At 32.5% G+C, this 21562-nt stretch overlaps 2 protein-coding genes across 3 annotated transcripts in view; one reads left to right on the forward strand and one right to left on the reverse strand.

Annotated features, from left to right (window-relative positions):
* The window catches only part of Slc24a5 (solute carrier family 24 member 5), a 184493-nt gene extending 170485 nt beyond the window's left edge, over positions 1 to 14008 (forward strand). The window contains exons 4-10 of the mRNA XM_071607414.1: positions 6219 to 6302; positions 6390 to 6493; positions 6843 to 6943; positions 8562 to 8842; positions 11022 to 11228; positions 13112 to 13213; positions 13686 to 14008. Of these exons, the coding sequence (XP_071463515.1) occupies positions 6219 to 6302; positions 6390 to 6493; positions 6843 to 6943; positions 8562 to 8842; positions 11022 to 11228; positions 13112 to 13213; positions 13686 to 14008 (1202 nt within the window). The remainder of the gene's footprint in view (positions 1 to 6218; positions 6303 to 6389; positions 6494 to 6842; positions 6944 to 8561; positions 8843 to 11021; positions 11229 to 13111; positions 13214 to 13685) is intronic.
* The window catches only part of Myef2 (myelin expression factor 2), a 36887-nt gene continuing 28599 nt past the window's right edge, over positions 13275 to 21562 (reverse strand). For both annotated transcript variants that reach the window (XM_027925666.3, XM_027925658.3), the window contains one exon: positions 13275 to 14753. In XM_027925666.3, the coding sequence (XP_027781467.1) occupies positions 14590 to 14753 (164 nt within the window). In that variant the 3' untranslated portion in view covers positions 13275 to 14589. The remainder of the gene's footprint in view (positions 14754 to 21562) is intronic.

Below are 21562 nucleotides of genomic sequence, written 5' to 3' on the forward strand. Positions count from 1 at the left end.
TTTGTTTTCAATATTCTAATTCATTTAAAGAGCATGAACATTTGCAGACTTTTTAAAATTGTGCCAGAGGACAACAAATTGTGTGTAGCCTATGATTATATCAAAATGTGTAATATAAAAAGGACTAGAAATACATGATAGCAGTAGTTAAAATACAATGGTTAATAGTATAAATGACCCTTCCTCCATTTTTACTGTTCATTTTTCAAATTGTCAATAATGTAAGATTAGATTTTTTAATCATAAATGGAATTTAATTAGCAATAAACAACAGTAGGCATAGTTTTAAGGCATAGAATTCATATTCTACATTTTGAGCAAAGATTGAAAAAATTAGACAATCACCTAAAGATTGTGTAATACAACCTTCTAGTTTTACAGATGGCAAAATATGAGGCTTGTCTAAATGACTTAACTAAAATCTCATATCAAATCACTGGTAGGGCCAGAATTTACATCTTCATTTTAGCTTAATATTTTTTCTACTATATCATATAGAAAGATATTTTCAAAAACTGTTATAAACTTTCCAATACAGCATTACAGAACAGAACACACCTAAGAGAATGTCTGATGAATTTTAAGAATCAGCCCATTACCATGAAGTTGTACCTTATATAAACATCGTGTAACTAAATCTATACAGAAAACTACATATACTATATCTTAAAGGAAATGTGATTATTCTTTTTACATTAAAAGAAGGGGAAGAAAAGAGAATAATGGTCATGGAGGGAAAAAACACAGAACAATTTATACTTAATAATAAACTATAGCAGAGAAAAATGCTACCCAAAGGTCGAGGAAGACAAAGCCAATCTATTCTAAAGTTCAAAGGTATAAACCATTTTACAAAATATTCTTAGAACCTTAAGATATAATTTGTTAAAATATCTTTGAAGTTTTATTCATCCATCTATACAGAACCTTTCCTTTCATAATTCAATTAGAGCCCAGTGAAGAGAAACAATCTTTATTCTTACTGCCTTTTGAGCCTGAAAATGTTCTAAAGGGTCACCTATTTTCCTGTCTTGCAATGGCCCAATAGATCACCTTTTCTCTCTCTTGAAATTGAATTTTTCTAATGAAGCACTTTTCAGTTAGCATTAAACAAAGATTAGCCAGTCTTTAACTGCACCAACTTTGGACTATTACTTCAAAATAAAATGTCATATTTCTCAATTTCATCCACAAATTATCTAGCCTTGAATTGATTTGGGAAGACAATTCATGATAATAACCAGTAACACTAAATTTATAAATTCTCTGGAATATGCTAGAAAACTTCCAAAGTATTCCTGACTCCTGTTTTCCCCCTAGAAAAGAATGAATAGAGGCAATTATGGAACCCAAGGTACAAAATAGGGAAAAAATAATAGTTCAATCACCCACTAGGTTATAACTGACCTGCCTAAGCACAATTCTTATATTGGATTTCTGTGGCGAAATAAAAATAGCATACGACTTAGAATCAATAGGCTCAGGATTTACGCCCTATCTCCCTACATTTAAGATCCTTACTATCCATGTGACTTTTTGCTTATTTTTAATGGTACCAAAAATTGAAACCAGGGCTTCCCACTTGCTAGGCAAGCACCCTGCCACTGAGCTACATCCCCAGTGCTTTTTTAAAAAAATATATTTTTTAGTTGTTGATGGACCTTTATTTTTTATTTATTTATACGTGGTGCTGAGAATCAAACCCAGTGTCTCACATATGCTAGGCAAGGGGTCTACCACAGGGCCACAACCCCAGTCCTCATCCCCAGTGCTTTAAAAAATTTGAGACAGTGTCTTGCTAAATTACCCATGCAAGCCTCAAACTTGCAGTACTCTTGCCTCAACCTCCCAAATAGTTGGGATTACAAGACTGCACCACCCCGCCCAACTGTCCCTGACTGATTTACTTTCCTTCCAGGACCCTTTTGAAATCAAGGGTCCTCAGCTCCAAGCATTTCTTATAATTTATTTTTTCACTCTTTAAAACACACATATCCATACCTATTTTTGTATTTGAAGCTGAGACATAACTTCTTTCCTTTAATTCATACATTTTCATATGTTTAGTAAAAACTGATCTCAGATTTTCAGTAGAAACTGTAAGATGCACACAACCACCAAACTGTCATTGAGCAATCTGTTATGGTTTGGTTCTAAAAATGTACACTGAAGAACTCGTGTGTTAGGCAATGCAGCAATGTTCAGACGTGAAAAGATTGAATTATAGCCAGGCGTAGTGGTGCATGCCTGTAATCCTAGCAGCTTGGGAGGCTGAGGCAGGAGGATAGAGTTCAAAACCAGCCTCACCAAAAGCAAGGTGCTAAGCAACCCAGTGAGACCCTGTCTCTACATTTAAAAAAAAAAAAAAAAAGATGAATTACAAGAGCTGTAACCTCATCAGTGAATTCATTTGATTATAAATCTGAATGGGCTACTGTGTGGTGGTAACTAGGTAGGTAAGGTGTGGCTACAGGAAGTAGGTCACTGTGGGCATGGCCTTGTTCCTGGCTCTTCTCCTCTCTCCTACTCCCCTCTCCCCTCCTTCTCTCTCTCCTCCTCCTCCTCCTTTTTCTCTCCCCCAACCCCTCCCTGCCTTCTCTCCCCATTTTTCCTGGCTGCCATAAGCTGAGCAGCTTTTCTCTGCCATGCCTTTCCACCATGTTCCGTCTCACCTCAGGCTCAGAAGAATGGAATCAGCTGACCACGGGCTGATCTTCTGAAACCAGGAGCCTGAAATAAATTTTCCCCCTATAAGTTGTTCTTGTCAGGTATTTTGGTCATTACAAAAAGCTAACACACAAATATAATACCCAACAGACCATCTAGAATGCTGTAACCTCCTTTGAAACTCAGTCATCCAGGCTTGCTCATTCTCCATTTCTCTTTTCTTGTCTCTCTCCCTCATTCACACACACAATCTTTTGCAGTGCTAGGAAGTAGACCCAGGGCCTCATGCCTTCTAGGCAATTGATCTACCCTGGACATGTTTGTTTGTAAAATGAAAATTCCACCACTCACATCTAAAGATAGTTGACAATATGTATGAGAATGAATCATATACCATACATAAGATTTTACTTCCAAAAAAGAAAAAGAAATTAATCACAAAGCAATCTCTGTCTTTTTATCCTGTTTTAAAATCTTATGGCCAGTTGGTCATACTACACATCAAAGAATTGTAATAACAATGTATGCATTTGTATGTGTGATATACACATACTGATTAGAGAGATTATATACATATAAGATAAACACGGTCATCCTCTCAGTATCCACGGACAATTGGTTTTAGGATCCCTCCGATAACAAAATCTGAGGATACTCAAGCCCCTTATATAAAATAAAATGGTACAGTATTTACATATAACTTACATACATTTTTCTGAGTACTTTAGAAATCACTTATAATACCTAATACAAAATAGTTGTTACAGTATATTTATTATTTAGGGAATATTGACCAAAAAATCCCGCCACAGACGCAGTTTTTTGACTGTGTCTGTTCCACAGATGGTTGGTTGAATGTGAGGATATAAACCTATGGAAATGAAGGGTCAACTGTATATAGGCATTATATATGGCTGATAAGTATATAATCACCCTACTAGTAAAATAAATGCTATGAAATGTAAAATATACTACATAAATAATTACTTCCCTCCCTTCATTAGTAACTACAGTTAAATGTTTACCAAGTAACATAGTCAAAGGCAAAAATAGTGAAGGTCTAGATTAGATAATTCCAACTATCCTGAAAGAGCCTTTCACAATGTAAGTTTATCAGATTATGAAACAGCTCAGACTAAAACTGTGTGAACCTCTGAAACCAAATAATCCCAAGAGATAAAATTAAAGAATGGAGCTGGTATCATCAGCAGGTAGTATATGCATGACTTTCCATGTACTTTCCACAGATTTCACAATAAAAGTCTACACTCAGATCCACAAGGCCTTACATGTTCTACCAGTTACCTTCACTCTCACCACTTGTTCTCTCTTCACACTCTTCCTTCCAGATACTGATCTGTTTTGAACACATGGATAGATTCAACCTTAGAACCTTTGAAGCTACTTATTCTGCCTAGCATACTCTTTATCATGGCATGTAAGTGGCTAGCTTCCTCACTTCAAAATCTTTAACTTCTTGGTTCAGTCTTTCTTGGAGTTACCCAATTTAATTTTCAATCCTTCCTCAATGACACTGGCTAGTTTTCAGCTTATCCTGTCTTCACTCCTTGCTACTTATCCCTAAAAGAATACATACGTAGCTTGTCTTGTTTCTCTCCCCTAGTATTAAAACTTCATGAGAGTAGGGACATTTGTTTTGTTCAATGCCATATTCCTACCACATAAAAAAGCATCTGGCACAATAGGTACCTGGCAAATGTAACAAATTAACAGCCAGGTGATTACCTGTTGCTGCTTAAGAAATCACCCTAATACTAATGGCTTAAATCATTTTTACTGCCCCTCAGTTCTGGGAGTTTACTGGGCTCAGCTAGGTGGTTCTTCTCAGGGTCTCTCATGCAATTCCAGATGGGTCTGGAATCATCTGGAAAGCTCACATCTGGTGCTTAGGCTGGGAAGACTACAAATTGGGGATGAAACCTCTATTTTTATATGGACTCTTCATGAGGTCACTCCAGTGTGTGAATTCAAGGATTTATGTGGAGGCTTAGGGCTATAAAGTAAATCTCGAGAGGACACTGAGGAAATTTTATCACATTTAATATCCAAGCCTCAAATATTATGGCTCTGCCATGGCTATTCCGTATTAGTCAAAGCAGTCATAAAGGCACATTCAGGTTCAACAGGACATACTTTAACTTTTTTGCTTTTTTTTTTTTTTAATAGTGAAGTTTCTAGAAAAGCATGTGGAGTGGAAATTTATAGTTTTTTTTTTTTTATACATTTCAATCTATCACACCAAGAAACAAACAAACAAAAATGAATCTATACAGTTAAAAGTCAATGTCTAGCAAAGAAGTAAGGAAATGAGGTGGACCTGTGAGCAGGCAACAGGTGATGGCCTCCACAGATAAGGAGATACTGATAGGGACTGAACTAAGCACACAAGAATCTGAGCTCCAGGAAAACTTAACTGTCAATAGCTACAGGTTTAGTAAACAAAAGTTAACATCATCAAGAATCACCAACAAGAATTTACAAGAGTAAAAAATCTGAATTCTAGTTTTGACACCAACTTTGTAACCTAGGAAGATAACTTACAGCTAGCACTGACTAGTTTTTAGTTTTATCTATAAAGCATTATCCTAGCATTCCCAAAGCAAAGGAGGCATGTTTCTTCATTATGGCTTTCTCTTTTCCTTACCACAGTAAGACCAAAAATGGCTTTAACTCTCCTTCTGTGAATTGTTAATATACTTACATGCTTTCAGGTTTGGAAGATACACATAAAATTTCCAAATGATAGTACAAGTACTTTCCTATATTGCTAAAAGTTTTAACAAGTATTTTTCAAATCAATACACTATACTTAAACTGTATTAAATCTTATTTGTTGGGCTTTTAGTTAACTAATATCCTCTCATTTATAATTAGACAATGTTGATATTGCAAATTTGCAAATAAGCTCAACTAAGCTTCATTTACAGATCTTAACAACTACTAATGTCTTTGATCTTTTTTCAAGTTTGGTCTTTCCAAGCTGATTTAAAAAAAAAAAAAAAAAAATCTTATGGTCAGGCATGGCACACATTTATAATCCTAGCAACTTGGGAAGCTGAGGCAGGAGGATCCCAAGTTTTAAGCCAGCATGAGCAATTTAGCAGGACCATGTTTAAAAACAAAAAACTAAAAAAGGTTAGAGGTGTTTGGCTATAGTGTACCCTTGGTTCAATTCCTGGTACCACCCAAAGTCTTGTTGCTGCTACTCACCTACAGGCTTTTAGCTAGAAAGGAGTCTTTTCTGGATTGGAAATGAGCCCAAACCTAAGTAACAATACATTTCCTCCTAATAATCTCCCAATCTTCTTTCTTCTCCTACAGAATTAATGTATTCATAAAAAAAATGCATAACACTGGATCCTTCTATTTTATTTTATATATATATATATATATATATATATATATATATATATATATATAAATTTTATAACCTGCAGCTTAAATCAATATTAGTCTTATGTGAAGCTATAGTTTAAGTCTCTTTCATTTGTCACTTTACCAGGCATAATAATAATTTCATTTATCTTCAGCCCTTGGATTGTCTCAGGATGTTGCAGGCGCAACTTTCATGGCAGCGGGTAGCTCAGCTCCTGAATTAGTTACTGCTTTCCTAGGTAAATATTGCTCCTAAGACTTTTTGCTAGCTCAGCGTGATTTTATTCCTTTTAAGTTAACACTAACGTACACAATCTTGTTCGTAGGTGTATTTATCACAAAGGGTGATATTGGCATTAGTACTATTCTTGGATCTGCAATTTATAATCTCCTTGGCATCTGTGCAGCCTGTGGCTTGCTATCTAATGTGGTATGTAAGAAAACTTTATTCAATAAAATTGTCTTGACAAGTTCTAAAAACAAGTTTATTGTCTAGGATGAACAACAAGGCAATAGTAATGCATTCAATCAAATGTATTAATCAGTAGAAAAACATTTATTCAATTTAGTTAACCCACAAATAGCTCTTGCTCAAATTTATGAAAGTCAGTGTAGGTTTAGAAACAATTTTCCTTTAAAATTCCTTTCTCTCTAAGCAATATGCAAAAGGTAACAATATTTTACTACAAATAAACAAACAGCTTTAGTTTTATACTAAGCATTATAATTGAATTACTTACACCATAATGGAAACAGTAAATCAAACTATCATTTTACAGGTTTCAACGCTATCATGTTGGCCCCTTTTCAGAGACTGTGCAGCATATGCAATTAGTGTGGCAGCAGTTTTTGGCATAATATTTGACAACCAAGTTTACTGGTAAGCTTGAAATAATTGTTACTCTTAAGTAAAACATAATTACAAAGAGAACTTCATGAAATCTGATGCTTCAGTAATATTTTTTTAGAAATGTCATGTCAGTCACTTCTCATTTATCTGCTACTTCTACACTATTTTCCAATGAGTCTCTGGGCTAATTTCCTCATCACAACTGCTGATGGGTTCTCCTCACTATTTTGCAACTTCTTTTTGGTCACATCATAACCTCCCTGTTTCACTCACTAGTCACTGAAGACCACCACTCTTTGTTCTTCCCATTGGCTGATGTTCATTAATCACCTCAAGTTTTGTTGTCTGAAAAAAAGCCCCAACTTTTGGCTTTTTCTTCTACTAGGTTATTGCTTTAGTAAGAATTGGTCATGGTCACAACAGATTGGAGAAAGATGATAGAAAAAAATTTCTGTATTCCTTCAAATTTCTCTCCAATGTTCATTTAGCCTTCTTCCTTAAAGAACCAACCATGTTTAGGTGTCAATATTAAAAATTATTTGTTTCCCTATAATCTCTCTATGCCTAGCTGGTACAAGAAAATGGGGGGAAAAAGTGACTTACTGGACAGCTAAAAACTTTTTCAAATAAGCACCAGGCATCTACTAGGTATTTATTATTATGCTAGGCATCATAAAAGAAATGTAAAACACATGGCCACACATGTACACTGTGTAACTCCCAGAAAGCACAAGAAAAAATACAAAACAAGGTTAATGGTACTCCTCTGGAGTACTCAATTTAGCAGCAGTACATGATATCTGCTATCAAGAAACTTAAAAATCTAATAGGGAAGAGAATTCCCAAGTTAATCATCCTGATATCTGTGGCTCTCCCAAAGACAGCTAGTATAATAACATCCTCTGGAATTCAGCAGTTTTCTTCAAGGGACAGGGACTGTGAAACTATCCAAGCTAAGGAGTATTCCCTCCTTTAGGGATACCAGGAACTCTGTTCCTTCAGTTGTAGCAAAGAGATTCACTGTCTACAAAATAATAAAAAGTAAATGCAAGGTTCAAGTGTGATGGCATTAGTAATTACATTTAAGCAGGAAACAGTACTTATTTTTAGAGACTATATTTTCTTGTGAGTATAAGCCAAATTCACCCCCCTGCCCCCCCCCCCAAAATTTCTGCATAACAAATTGAAAAGCCCCAGCCAAAGTTCCTATGCCAGAAAATTTAATTTGGGACATTTCAAATAAATTAACAAATGTTATATTCTTTTATAATTACTATATATTTGAGGGAAACATACTGTCAATGAACTGAGGTGGAAAATGCTCAGTATTCGTTAGTTTTATTCTGAAACTCTCCAGTGATAATTTTCAAGGCACTTTTTAGGCCTAACATTTGGAAGGAATCTATAAATGTAGAAAATGGATTTATACTCCTTTTTAAATACAGAAAAGTATCAAGAATTTTATCCATGAATTTATTAAAACACTCTAACCAAGTTTGGAAAAATCTACAAAAATATATCTAGTATCTGTGATTGTTCTTAGGCTGCTTTTGTTAGAAAATTATCAAAAGATACTGACCAAAAGTTATTAGCTCTAAAATGACTTCTTTTAATTTAAAAGTACAAATTTCTCCTCTTTAATTTATAGGTATGAAGGAACTTTACTACTTTTGATATATGGATTATATGTTTTGGTCCTGTGTTTCGACATTAAAATTAACCAATATATTATAAAGAAATGCAGTCGCTGTACTTGTCTTGCCAACGCTCTAGAAGAGAGAAGTGAACAACAGACACTGATGGAATGGGAAGATGAGGGCCAACTGTTCATTCATCGGCAATCAAGAACTGATAGTGGAATATTTCATGAAGATTCTGGTTATTCCCAGCTTTCTATAAGTTTACATGGACTTAGTCAGGTTTCTGAAGGTAATAACTACATTCTGCTCACTAGTAAATCTTTCCACTAGAAAAATCTAAGAATTTCATTTTAATTTAGCAAGTATTATGTACTTGTTATATAAAAGACATTGGAGATTCAGAGAATATGAAAAGAAAGTCCCAGCCTTAGGGAGGTTCCATTATTAAATAACAAACAATCTCTCCACCAAAAAAGCTAAAACATGAAGGAATAAATACCACAAAGAGATAAAAATAACCACGGTTCATAAATTGGACAGACTGTATAAAATTCAGTGAAGCTAGATAGGAAATTAACACAAAGTATAAAAGCATTTAAATTGCTTGTGGGACAAGTAAGATTTTTTAACTCAATGACTTGATGTTATATCCAGAATTAATAACTACTAAAACCTTTATTACATAAGTGATGTAGAGATAAGTAATGTATATTCTATGAACTGAGGCCAAGGAAACAACATTAGTAAAAGGCCTGATTGAGTACTAACATAAATGGAGCCGAGTCAGTAAATGCACAGTAAGGAAGCAGAGGAAAGGTGGGTAGAAAGGTATGGGGTAGGATGAAGAATGGGGTAGGAAGAGTTTTACATGCTAGTGTAAGCATTGTACCTTGGAAGGTTTGTGAGGTGGGAAATTATTAGAAATGTACTTTAGTAATATTATCCTGAAATAATATTCACAGAAAAACTGGTATCTGAGATATGAGACAGGGAGATCTTTGAGAGGTTATTATAACATCCTGACATGCTTAATAGATACCTACATAGAGGACAGTGAGGATGAAAGGTAATAAATGTGAGACAATGTAAAGGAATTTTAAGATTTGGCAAGGGCCAAAAAAAGGAACAAAGACAATTCCAAGATTTTTATCTTGACTGAGATCAAAAAAAAAAAAGAGGGTAATTCAGATAAAAGGGCTGGTTTGGAAGAGGGGAAAACCACTGAGGTTTAAATGTGTCATGTGAAGCAGTTAGCAAAACATTAAGGTTGGGGGGAAAAAATACACACACACACACACACACACACGTTTTGCTTAGTCAAAATCAGCTATGGCCACAAATTCAAGATACTGTTTAAAAAGGGGTTGTACAAAACAGATTGTAATTTTAATTAAGTGATTAAAGGGCCTATTCTAACATTTAAAAAAATACAATGTGACTTCTTCCCCTTTTTACAAAAATTAGTTTCTAGTCTTCAAGGTACAAGAAATATACACCTCTAACTTAAGTTTTATAACAAGAAACTCAAAAGAACAAGTCCAGATTATTTTATTACATTGAAATTATATCTAATAATACCTAATGTCATATTGGTTGAAGCTTGGTAAACATTTTGAAGTTGTTTTACTAGTATTAGTTTTAATGCAGTTTGTCCCAATGAGTACATTATTTTGTAAATGCCATACAAATTTTAAACAATTCCAAAATAAAATTCTCATTTTTATCCAATATATTGTTATCCTTACCCTCCACTAACTTAAAACAAACTGACAAAAAGAACATAGTCAAATGTTAAAAGTTACACTGTAGATTATTTACTAGCTCCTTCTCTCTCTCTCCCCCCATATCTATCTATCTCTCTCTCTCTCTCTCTCTCTCTCTCTCTCTCTCTCTCTGCCCTTTCTTCCTAGGACTTGTGGTCAAGCTCAAATTTAATAAAATAAGTTACAAAATGGACCCAAAAACCAATTTAAAATAAGAATTAGAATATACAACAATAGGATTATGCTATAATTATTTTTTACTCCCTAAGTAAGCATTATCATAAGGCAGGCCAGAAGCAAGATCAATATTAGAAAGAGAGGCAAATGAAATAGCAGGGATAGAAGCCAGGTTAATCCCCCCAAAAATGTCCCTGAGGACAATCCTTAATATAGGCAATCAAGAGATGTCCAATTCCCCCTTCATAAACATTGTTTCTGACATATTTAGCAAATGGTCCAGGAAATTTTGATGGATTTAAGGCCTTAAATCAAGAAATGCTGAGTATCACATCTTACACTGTCTGCCCTCAACTTTCAATTAGTTTCTTTTTGCCAGCAATATCAGTAATGAGGTATTCAAATGTTTTAAATAGCCTTTTAGAAACTGATACAGCTAATTTATTTCAATATTGCTTTCTAAATGGGCATTTCCAATGTAATTGGCCATTTGAGAAAACTCAAAATTGTTTAATTTTTCCACAACAGATCCACCAAGTGTTTTCAACATGCCTGAAGCAGACTTAAAAAGAATTTTTTGGGTATTATCCCTTCCTATTATTACATTACTTTTTCTAACAACACCAGACTGCAGAAGAAAGTTTTGGAAAAACTACTTTGTCATAACCTTTTTCATGTCTGCACTATGGATATCTGCATTTACATATATCCTGGTATGGATGGTCACAATAACTGGTATGTATCTTAAGTATAACAGCACAAGAAAATAATTTCATGTAAAAACAAATTACATAGGTTCACTTCAAGTAGTCTAGGAAGCACACTTCTTTTTCGGCAAGACTAATATTAGTGCTATTTACAGAGAGATTAAATATTAATACAACAACAAGATCATTCAGGTTTTGTGAGTTCCAGCTTATGTATCCACTATATTCTTACTACTATATAGCTTGGGGTATAGTCCAAGAAATTATCTTATAAATGAAACCAAATTCACAAGATATCTATTATGCTAATAATTAAATCACATTACAAGGAATTCACAATAAAATATATTGAATTCTATTCCATAATGAAAAATAGAATAAAGAGCCACTGTTTTGAGAAAATGATGAGTGCTATTTAACTAGATTATATTTCATTTTGCTTTAAAAATAAAGTGACGAAAAAGAGTATAAAATAAAGTTTCATTTTAGGTTTCTACTATTTCTATGATAAAGATTTAATTATTACTGCTCGGAAATAATCTGCTCTAGTTCCCAAATAAATAACTGAATATAAACATAGACAAAATATTAGAAATTTCTCTTAAAAGAAAAAAAAGAAAAGTTTACCTGAATTGGCTGATAGGAAAGGTAAACAAACTATTGCCTATTTGCCAAAATCACCCAGCCTATTTTTATTAGTAAAATTTTACTGAAGGCATTCAGGCCCATTCTTTACATGTCATCTATAACTGCTTTTACACTACACTGGTGGAAATGAATAATTGCAACAGAAAACATATAGCCTGATAGTTTCAATAATTATTACTATCTGGCTCTTCCACCCCCAAAATTTGCTGACCCTGACTTTTCCAAATTAATAGACGTCTTAAAATAGTATGTTAGGAAAAAGCAGAATATTTCTTTTTCTTTTTTTAATGAAGAAAATGAAAAAGTCCAAATATCTTACATATTAAGTCTATCCAAATTTTCTCAGTCAGAACATATTTGATAATAGAAAAAAGCAAAACCAAGTAAGAGATCACAGAACAGCCCCTAAGATTATAAATAATAGTGTTATTTATGTACATATGAACTCAAGCAACACTAGTAACAAAAATTAACAACCAATTCCAATACCAAGAAAATGAACATGCAAGAAATAGGCTACTTTATAATTGTTATTTTAACTAGCATTATTGGGGGGGGGGGGGGATACAGAAAAAATATTCTAAACTGTGTTTTCAGTTAGTTACATGTCCCTTTCTTTTTTTCATATTAACTACCCTTTGGTTCTGTTTCCCAGAACGAGCACATTCCTGAAAAAATGTTAAACTGACATCAAATATAATGAAATTATTAATGAGTTGGGACTATATGTTAGACTCAAAAACAAAAAGTTTTTGTTTTCTTCTAAGATTGTTGGACTTTCCCAAAGAAAACACCAAATTAAGGTATATGTTTAAAGTAGGACTTTTAAAATACATACATGTTTACTCATTTGTAGCTCAAATTGAGAGTTGGCTTAACTCACTATGTTAAGAAAATATTTTTTAAAAAAAGAAAATTATCAGTCTCATTAGCATATATTAAGTAAACAACAACCCCAATAACAGTGAACATCTACAACTTCTATAAAAATACCAAATGGAGAACGAACATTTCTCATTGGTAAAATTGTGGCTGCTAAATATCTTTACAAATGTCATTAAAAATCTGTACTACCTGGGTTACCCAAATTACCAACCCAATTCAAATATTTTGCTAGCTAAAAACTAAGTAAATACACATTGATTCAGAAATCTAAACATGCCTATTTTGTTTTTGAACAAAGAGGAAATATCTGAAATATCTAAGAGAGTGGTTAGCTCATCTGTAAGATTTATAACTTATAATATCTATGGTGTCTTACAGGGGAAACACTAGAAATTCCAGACACAGTAATGGGCCTTACTCTATTAGCAGCAGGAACAAGCATACCAGATACAGTTGCAAGTGTGCTGGTTGCAAGAAAAGGTAAGACCTGGAAGCTGCAGTGCCCTTTCTTTAAGCTTAGCTAAATACACTTGAGTCAAGGTAATGTGGAAAATATTTATTTCTTCAGTAACATACTTTTGAAGAAAAAAAAATTGACTCAAGGGACAAGTTTATTATATCATAGCAAATTAATTTCATTCAATCTAATTCCCCAAATGATTTAACTGAATTGTGCATTAAATGGTAATTAACTAAATCAAAATGAAAAGCAACGAGTAAGCTACATATCTTATTGAAAATGGTTTAATAAATAAAGATAATCATTATTAAATAAATGTTAAACTTAAATACTAACCCAAGAAAAATTTAAAAATACAAATTCAATAAGACTTGCTCTAACAATTTTCCAAAACTACCAACAACAAAAAAGTATCCAGTGTTTTTTTCTTATGAAGATTATTAATAAAACAGTATTATATGCACATTTTAACAACATGCTTTTCTTTTGCAGGTAAAGGAGACATGGCTATGTCTAACATTGTAGGATCCAATGTGTTTGATATGCTATGCCTAGGTGTTCCCTGGCTTATTAAAACTGCTTTTATAAATGAATCAGCTCCTGTAGAAGTAAACAGCAAAGGACTCACTTATATAACCATTTCTCTTAACATTTCCATTATTTTTCTTTTTTTAGCAGTTCACTTTAATGGTTGGAAATTAGACAGAAGGTTGGGAGCTGTCTGCCTGTTATTATACATTGGGCTTGCTTCATTATCAGTTCTATATGAACTTGGAATTATTGGAAATAATAAAATAAGGGGCTGTGGAGATTGATTATTCTTAATAGTGTTAATGTGGAAAATGTGAATGGTGGGGGTGGTAGAGAAGGAAAAACCCATTTCTTCATTTAAGTCAAATAAAAACATCCTAAATTTCAGAATCTAAAACTTACTTAATAGTAATTCTTTATCACCACAGAAAAGCAATTTAAAACCAACCAAAATCACATCCTAATTTGTCTGAGCCCTTTCTTTTCATGAACAATTACATATTATAAAACACAAGTTATGAAAAAACCATTTATCATTTACCGTACAATAAGTTGATAAAGGCTGGGGAAACTAGAACAAACACTACTATGTCATACTGAAAACAACAAGAAAATGGCTTATTTCATTAAAAACAGTATAACCATTCATTTAAACTGAATGACCAGACTTGCTGTCTTTAGGAAACCCAAACTTGAGATTAACAAAAATCACAGTATATTTTTAACATTATACTGTTAAAAGCTGGTGGGAATTTTAAAAGTTCATTTTTACAGCTTTTGTAAGCATACAGTATTACTAAAAAAATGACTTTTACTAGTAGATTCAGCAAAACAGATGAAGGAATGTTCCAACCGTGGTTTGAAATTATGCATTACGATCCAAGCGAACATCAATTTCTCTACCACTGATTTTTATGCCATTCATTATTCTACAGGCTTTTTCAGCTGATTCTGGGGAGTCAAATCTGACCGTTCCACAACCTTTTGACTTTCCATTCTCCATTTTTATTTCTGCAAACATTACATGACCTGTAAAAGAAAAGTTACAGAATTACTAGTCAGTTTAAATGGGTTCCATTTTACTATACATATTTGAAATTCCTCATAGCCAATGAAGTAATGAGTAGCGTGGCTTAAAACATTAATGTTATAAAAACAATAAAACATGAGATCATTTTGTATTATGAATATAATACAATTCATAAAGAAATTATCATATTTTATATTATGAATACAATTCATATAGAGTAATGAACATATGTATACTAATGTACATATATATTAATATATATAAAGTTGGAATTGAGATAAATTTCCTTAGGACTTAATATGTTTTATTTGTGTTAAATTCCTAGCTTCTAGTATTAACTTTATAGTAATAAAGACTAGTTAGCTTAAAATATTAACTCATCATGACCCCAAACATATATTTAATCAAAATTATCTTTAGAATAGAGTTTCTCACTGCCCAGAATCCCTAATCATCCTTCTCTTTATCTTCACTTTGCTTCTTCATCTCATGGAAATAAGAGTGAATGCTGAAAATCTAATTTCTATCAGGCCACAAAAAGCCCCACCAAATCTGTTCTTTTACAGCAATACCAAAGCCATTTATTCACTAACACAATTTGGACTCAAAAATCTTAAGAATGGCATCATATGTGTTATGGAAGCAGTTATGAAAGAGAACACTGATTAAAATTAACAAAGGTAAAAACAATGATGTTAATAACACAAAGGAGAAAAAACCTCAGAGCAGTTTCTCAAAATATAAGAAAAATCAGACATTTCACAATTGTTCCTTACACAGTTAATATGACTGCTAATTCTAAAAAGTGACATTTGAGTACAATATTAGAGTTGTAGCTCAGCATTAGAGTGCTTCCCTAGCACCCGTGGGGCACTGGGTGATCATCAGTACCATATAAAAACAAAAAAATAAAGGTGCTGTGTCCATCTACAACTAAAAATATTTTTTTAAGTGGCATTTGAAATAAATTCATATCCTTTATCCAAATAAAGCAAACATGAAATCTGTACTTGAAACCAGAATACTAGCAAGTAAAAGGGGGAATTATTAATAATTATACATAAATAAAAAATGTAAAGTAAGACTATATTGAGGCAAACTTGGGAGTCATGATGACCCAATCCGAACAGGTCTTAAATTTAGGATGTGACTACAATAGTATTTCCCTCCTCTCAAGATGTATATGTCAAAACAAATCAAACTAGAGGACTTCAAATATTATAGCTGGTAGGTCAGTATGAGTTAATTTTAATCTGGCAAAAAAACATACAGCCAGACATATTTAGCTCTAAAAAGGGGCAAAAATTGAAGAAGAGTAAAGGTTTTTTGTTTTTTGTTTTTAAAAAAAGGCCTGTCAAACACTTGCATGATCCCTTTTCAGATGAGAGAATCAATTTTTAATCTTAATACATGGTTAAGACTATTTTCTTGTTGAAATCTTGATCTGAATTATCTCCTATCTGTAGCACCCTGAATTACTTTTTTACTTTTGTTGTTTTTTTTTTTTTTTCCTACCCCATATTATTGCATTTCCTTTTAAAACCACTAGTTGTCAGTTGCTCATCTTCTTGGCACTAATTAAATGGTCTATGATGATAAATATGTAACAAATGATAATTGTTACACGAAGCTAAAACCATAACATAGGTCAGATAATTCTTAATGTGCCCTCAAAGTTTTGATAAAACAAAACTACTATCTAGAGAAATCATGTTTTAATGGTTAAAGTAGATCCAAATAATATTTAGTGCACAACTGATAACATGAAAAAAAAATTAATTAAAAAATAGTAACCACACTTTTTAGTAAACACAAAATTAAACTGGGAGATAGATAAATGTAATAGATATATGTATACATATGTATACATCTACATATATATACACACACACATAAATTGAAATAAACATATATCTACATATATATGAAGATCTCTTTAAGATGTAGTACTATTTCCACAGTCCTTATGACACCTTGAAAGCTGGTAACTGAAAAAAAGCAAGTCTAATTACAGAAGCACACCTTGGTAAATGGCAGTATTTTATAGTGATTTTGAAATGGACTGTAGAGAATTTAAGGGCTTTAAGATTAAAGGTTCTTCTTTATTCTAATTTTATCTAAAAATTAAGGGTTTTTCTAAGTACTTCACACAGATTTTTAAGCAACAGTAGGGTTCAATCAAGGAAGAAATCTTAAAAACTTCAAAGGAAAATGTGTCCTATTTTTTGCATAATCTGTCTCTCCATCTCCAGGACAAGACTCTTTTAAACAATTCTCTTAAACTATGTCCCTCAAGTTTAGGAACCACACAATGACCTCATAATGATCTTCAGCCTTTCTAGATGACAAGACCCCTCAGCTAAGATACCTGAAATTTTTTACAGTTTGGATATTAAAGCTATATAGCATGACCCACAGATACTTGTGTCACAGTTTAGTGTATCCCCCCAAAATCCCAGTAGGATAGAAGCAGAAATGTTTGTTAAGTTTTCCAAGTTTCTTTCTACTGTTATAAAAATGCTAATTGAGGTATTTTCCAAAGTTAATTAATTCAAAAGAAAAAGTTAATTTCAAATAATCAATTGAAATCAGACCTAACTTTTTAAATGCTCTAAGGACTCAACAAAAATAAAACTGATACTTTTAATAAGAGTGTAGGACAAAATAGTATGCCTAGAGAAATCAATAACACGATTAAACTCATTGCTGTTATATACAATAGTTCTAGACATTATTTATCTTACATTAAAAGAAACTTCTACTTTATTTAACCCAATCTATTAACGTCAGTATACTTTCAGAATTGCTGATAAGAGCATATCTAAATATAGATCAAATTAAAGCAGCTATAAATGAGCAAATAGTTCAACAAAATCTGAATAAATAAAGCTATAACATAACCACAGGAGAAAAAAACAAAATCAGACATTCTTCCGTAAGAAAGCATAATTACGACACAAGGGACCAAAAAAAAAAAAAAAAATTGGGTGTTTCTTCACAACAAAAAAAAAGTGCTTCCACCAATGAATTTTCTTTACTTATTATTATTTTTACTATTATTGGATTGTTATTACTATTATTTTACAAAATCCACTAATCATTCTGAAAAAAGTAAATGTTGTAGTCAATAAAACCTACCACAAGTCACCATTCTATGCAGTTAACCAGCACACTAATAGTAGAAATGTTACACAATGAAAATCTATAGAACAAAGTTATATTTGTTTACATGGTTTCTAGAAGGAAAAATTGAGAATGAGCCTTCCCTGCATTGCAAGTCTAAAATTTTAAGAGTCCTGCATCATACTGAGCCAAAGAAGCATATAAACAACAAAGGAGCAAGTTTGGAAAACTACCTATTTGACCTCATTAACTGAACAAGAACTGAAAATGTGCACAAACCAAACTAATGTGAGGTCCAACTCTAAATAGGTTAGTTAATTTATTGATACTCAACTTTCTTATGCATTTCTTTATAAATGCATGTTACATAAGGCAGGATAAAAAGAGATTTTACTACAAAATAATGTGTGTCTTACTGGCCTGTGCTCAAAAACATCACCTTTTAGGGGCTTACTGGAATTAGGAGGAAGAACTGGGAAACAGCCATTATACTTATTTATTTCTCCCCTTGTTAAATATAAGATCTGAAAACTTTTCCTGAATTATAAAAGCTGAGAAAATTATATATTGAGGGTAATACAACCCATAATATAATATTTCCTCAGCCTTTATAATTGCTCCATCAAAGAGAATTAACTACTAGAGACATTTTAATAGCAGAGGGGCTTGCCAGTAGGTTCATTTACTGGAAGATATTCTTTGGGAGAGATGCATAGAATACCACTAACCTGTTTTTCAGAAGCAAGCAAAAGTATAAACTTATTCACCCAAAGCTCAAGAAAACAACAACAAAAAAGCTGCCTTTTAATGTCAAAAAGGCCATTACTGGCTTGAGGCAAGTTAAAAGAAACTTCTCATACTACAAGAAGAAAAAGACAAAGAACAAAAAAAAAGGATGGTTCAATTCAAACAAGACGGGTAATATCTATATTTGTCAGTATCTGTATATTTGTTTCCATATAATCATAACTTATTTTCTTTGCTATCAATACAATTTAAGGTTAAAAATAGAGAAGATGATAGGAAATTTATAAGTATGGCATCAGCTTACTATAAAATAGAAATGTCAGAAGCTTTTACAAAAGAATTGAAAATGTAAAAATCATTAGTCTTATATACAGACTAATCAAAAAAAGGGATGTAAGAATAGAGTTAAGGGCTGAGGCTATAGCTTAGTGGCAGAGTTGCTTGTCAAGCATGTGTGAGGCCCTGGGTTTGAACCTTACCACTGTATAAAAAATAAATAAACAAAAAAAAGGCATGCTGTCCATCTACAATTAAAACAAACAAAAATAACAGAGTTTTAAAAAATGAAATAAAAAATAATCATTTATAACCACTATTCTATATAAACAAAATATTGTACAAAAATTTTTTAATGTAGATTTGGATAGTTTTTCTTTTCAGGAAATGTCTTTCAATTGCTGACCTCATGTCAAAACAATGCCACTCCATCACTAAATCTGCTTTATCTATTATTGACTTAATAAGTTTTCTGAAATAATAATTAAGGTATTACTAATACCCTTGATCTATTAATGTGGTATAACAGAATAACGAAACAACTTGCAATACTAATACTGCACAGAAAATTGGTCTCATTCTTGATAAAAGGATTATGTCCAGGCTGGGAATGTGGCTCAAGCGGTAATGCGCTCGCCTGGCATGCACGGGGCCCTGGGTTCGATCCTCAGCACCACATAAAAATAAAATAAAGATGTTGTGTCCACTGAAAACTGAAAAATAATATTAAAAATTTCTCTCTCTTCTCTCTCTTTAAAAAAAAAAAAAAGATTATGTAGATCAATTTTTCCCATCCTTGTTTCTTCCTCTGTACTGTGCCACCTACAGTAATATGATTTTGCTTTTTCTAAATCCAAATCAGGCAACCTTAGGTTCAAGGATAGGAAGTGATAGGTCAAATCCTTGCCAACCCCTTTCAATTATTTTCCAAAATGTTTACCATTATAGAAATTTATTCTGACACAAACATCGTATATACATAAATATTTAATTGAATGTATTTGAGCAAAAGTAACCATTTTTAACATATATTATTGACCTTTGGTCACAGGAAGAAAAAAAAAATGCCACTCCAACCAGAAGCCCACCAAGAGCCCTAAAGTTTTCTGGAAGCCTTGCCTTGCTTATACCTGACATCAAAAGAACATGTGTTACCTTATATATAATCAGAGATATGATAAATTATGGTATAATGGTGTATTAAGAATTGTAATGCAAAAATAAAAATAAATTTAAAAAAATTAAAACAAAAGAACATGTGTCTATAAAGGATAAAGAACAGTCACCTCAATACTGCTCACATTTTCACTGTCATTTCTTTGCCTTGCTTTGCTCTTTATCTTATTACTCATGTCTACTGTTTAAGATGTCGTATTTGGAGTTTTTTTTTTGTTTTGTTTTGCTTTTCCTGAAAATACAAGAACAGAGATTACCTATACCTGCTGCCATTGTTCCTCATAACACTAAGGCCCTAATATGTTCATGTCACTGTGGTCTATAGGATTCATGGCCAGATGCTACTTACTCATTCTGATAAATGTACTTACTCCTAAAAACTATGAACACCTTGAAAGAACTTTACTATTTTGCTTTCTCTTGGCTGTATTTACTAGTTGATTTGTTCTTAACAACTTTTTTATGAAAATAAATATTAAGTTTCCCATCCATAAATTTTAAATTAGTCCAAAATAAAAGGACAACTAACAAAGGGAGCCAACCGAACATCCTAAACAATTCACACTGTATGTTCTGAGGACTGGGGTATCTGACTTTGTTCACCTTCAAAGTGCCTAGCAGACTGCCAAAAATATAATATTTTCAGGCTTAAAGAGTGAATGAATAAATAATTAATAAATGAAAGATCTTCTCAGAATGCTTATCTTATAAAACATTTCATAAACTCTTAATATATGTACAGAGGCAATGAAAGGTGCTAGGATAAAAAGACAGTTCTTGCCCTCAAGATCTCCATCTACAATGGAAGAAAATGTGAACAAACAATAAAAGCTGTAAAAAGTTAGATCAAGAATCCAGTAGATACTATTATCTCTGAAAGTAGCTCACAAAGGCTATTTTTATGGAAGAACACTAAACTTGTCCCTTTGTGGCCTTAAAAAAATTAAAGATATATTCCAAATATTTAGCCCTTTTCATCATTACTTGCTACCTACATATCTTACTATTAGGAGTATATATTCTGGGATTCCATGTAACATCAGGAAATCTATTTCTTTGTGCTAATTGCACTAATTCGTTCATCATAATTTACAAAAACAAAAATGATAATTTTATCAAATAAAATTTGATAGCAAAAATAAGTATGGTATATAAAAGGCTCTCTTTTAAAAGTAATAATCCATCTAATCTTCTACAGACTTAAGGAATACATTAAGGTTGGATAGGTAGTGTCATTATAGCCAATAATGATTTACAAAAGAGCCACCAGAACATATGGTGTTTACAGCATTACTAGCAGTGGATTCAATACTACCAGCTAAGTGTCTTGTGTCTTGTAGAAACAGTGTGTACAGAATGGCTCTCACTTATTAACTACATATCAACTGGATATCAGCATCTGAGTGGGTCATTCTGACTCTACTCTTAAAGAAGGAAATTAATACACTGCTTATTAATATATTTCATGAGGAAAAAACTTTTAATG

The sequence above is a fragment of the Marmota flaviventris genome, chromosome 2 (assembly GCF_047511675.1).
Source record: "Marmota flaviventris isolate mMarFla1 chromosome 2, mMarFla1.hap1, whole genome shotgun sequence".
NCBI classification, from domain to species: Eukaryota; Metazoa; Chordata; class Mammalia; order Rodentia; family Sciuridae; genus Marmota; species Marmota flaviventris.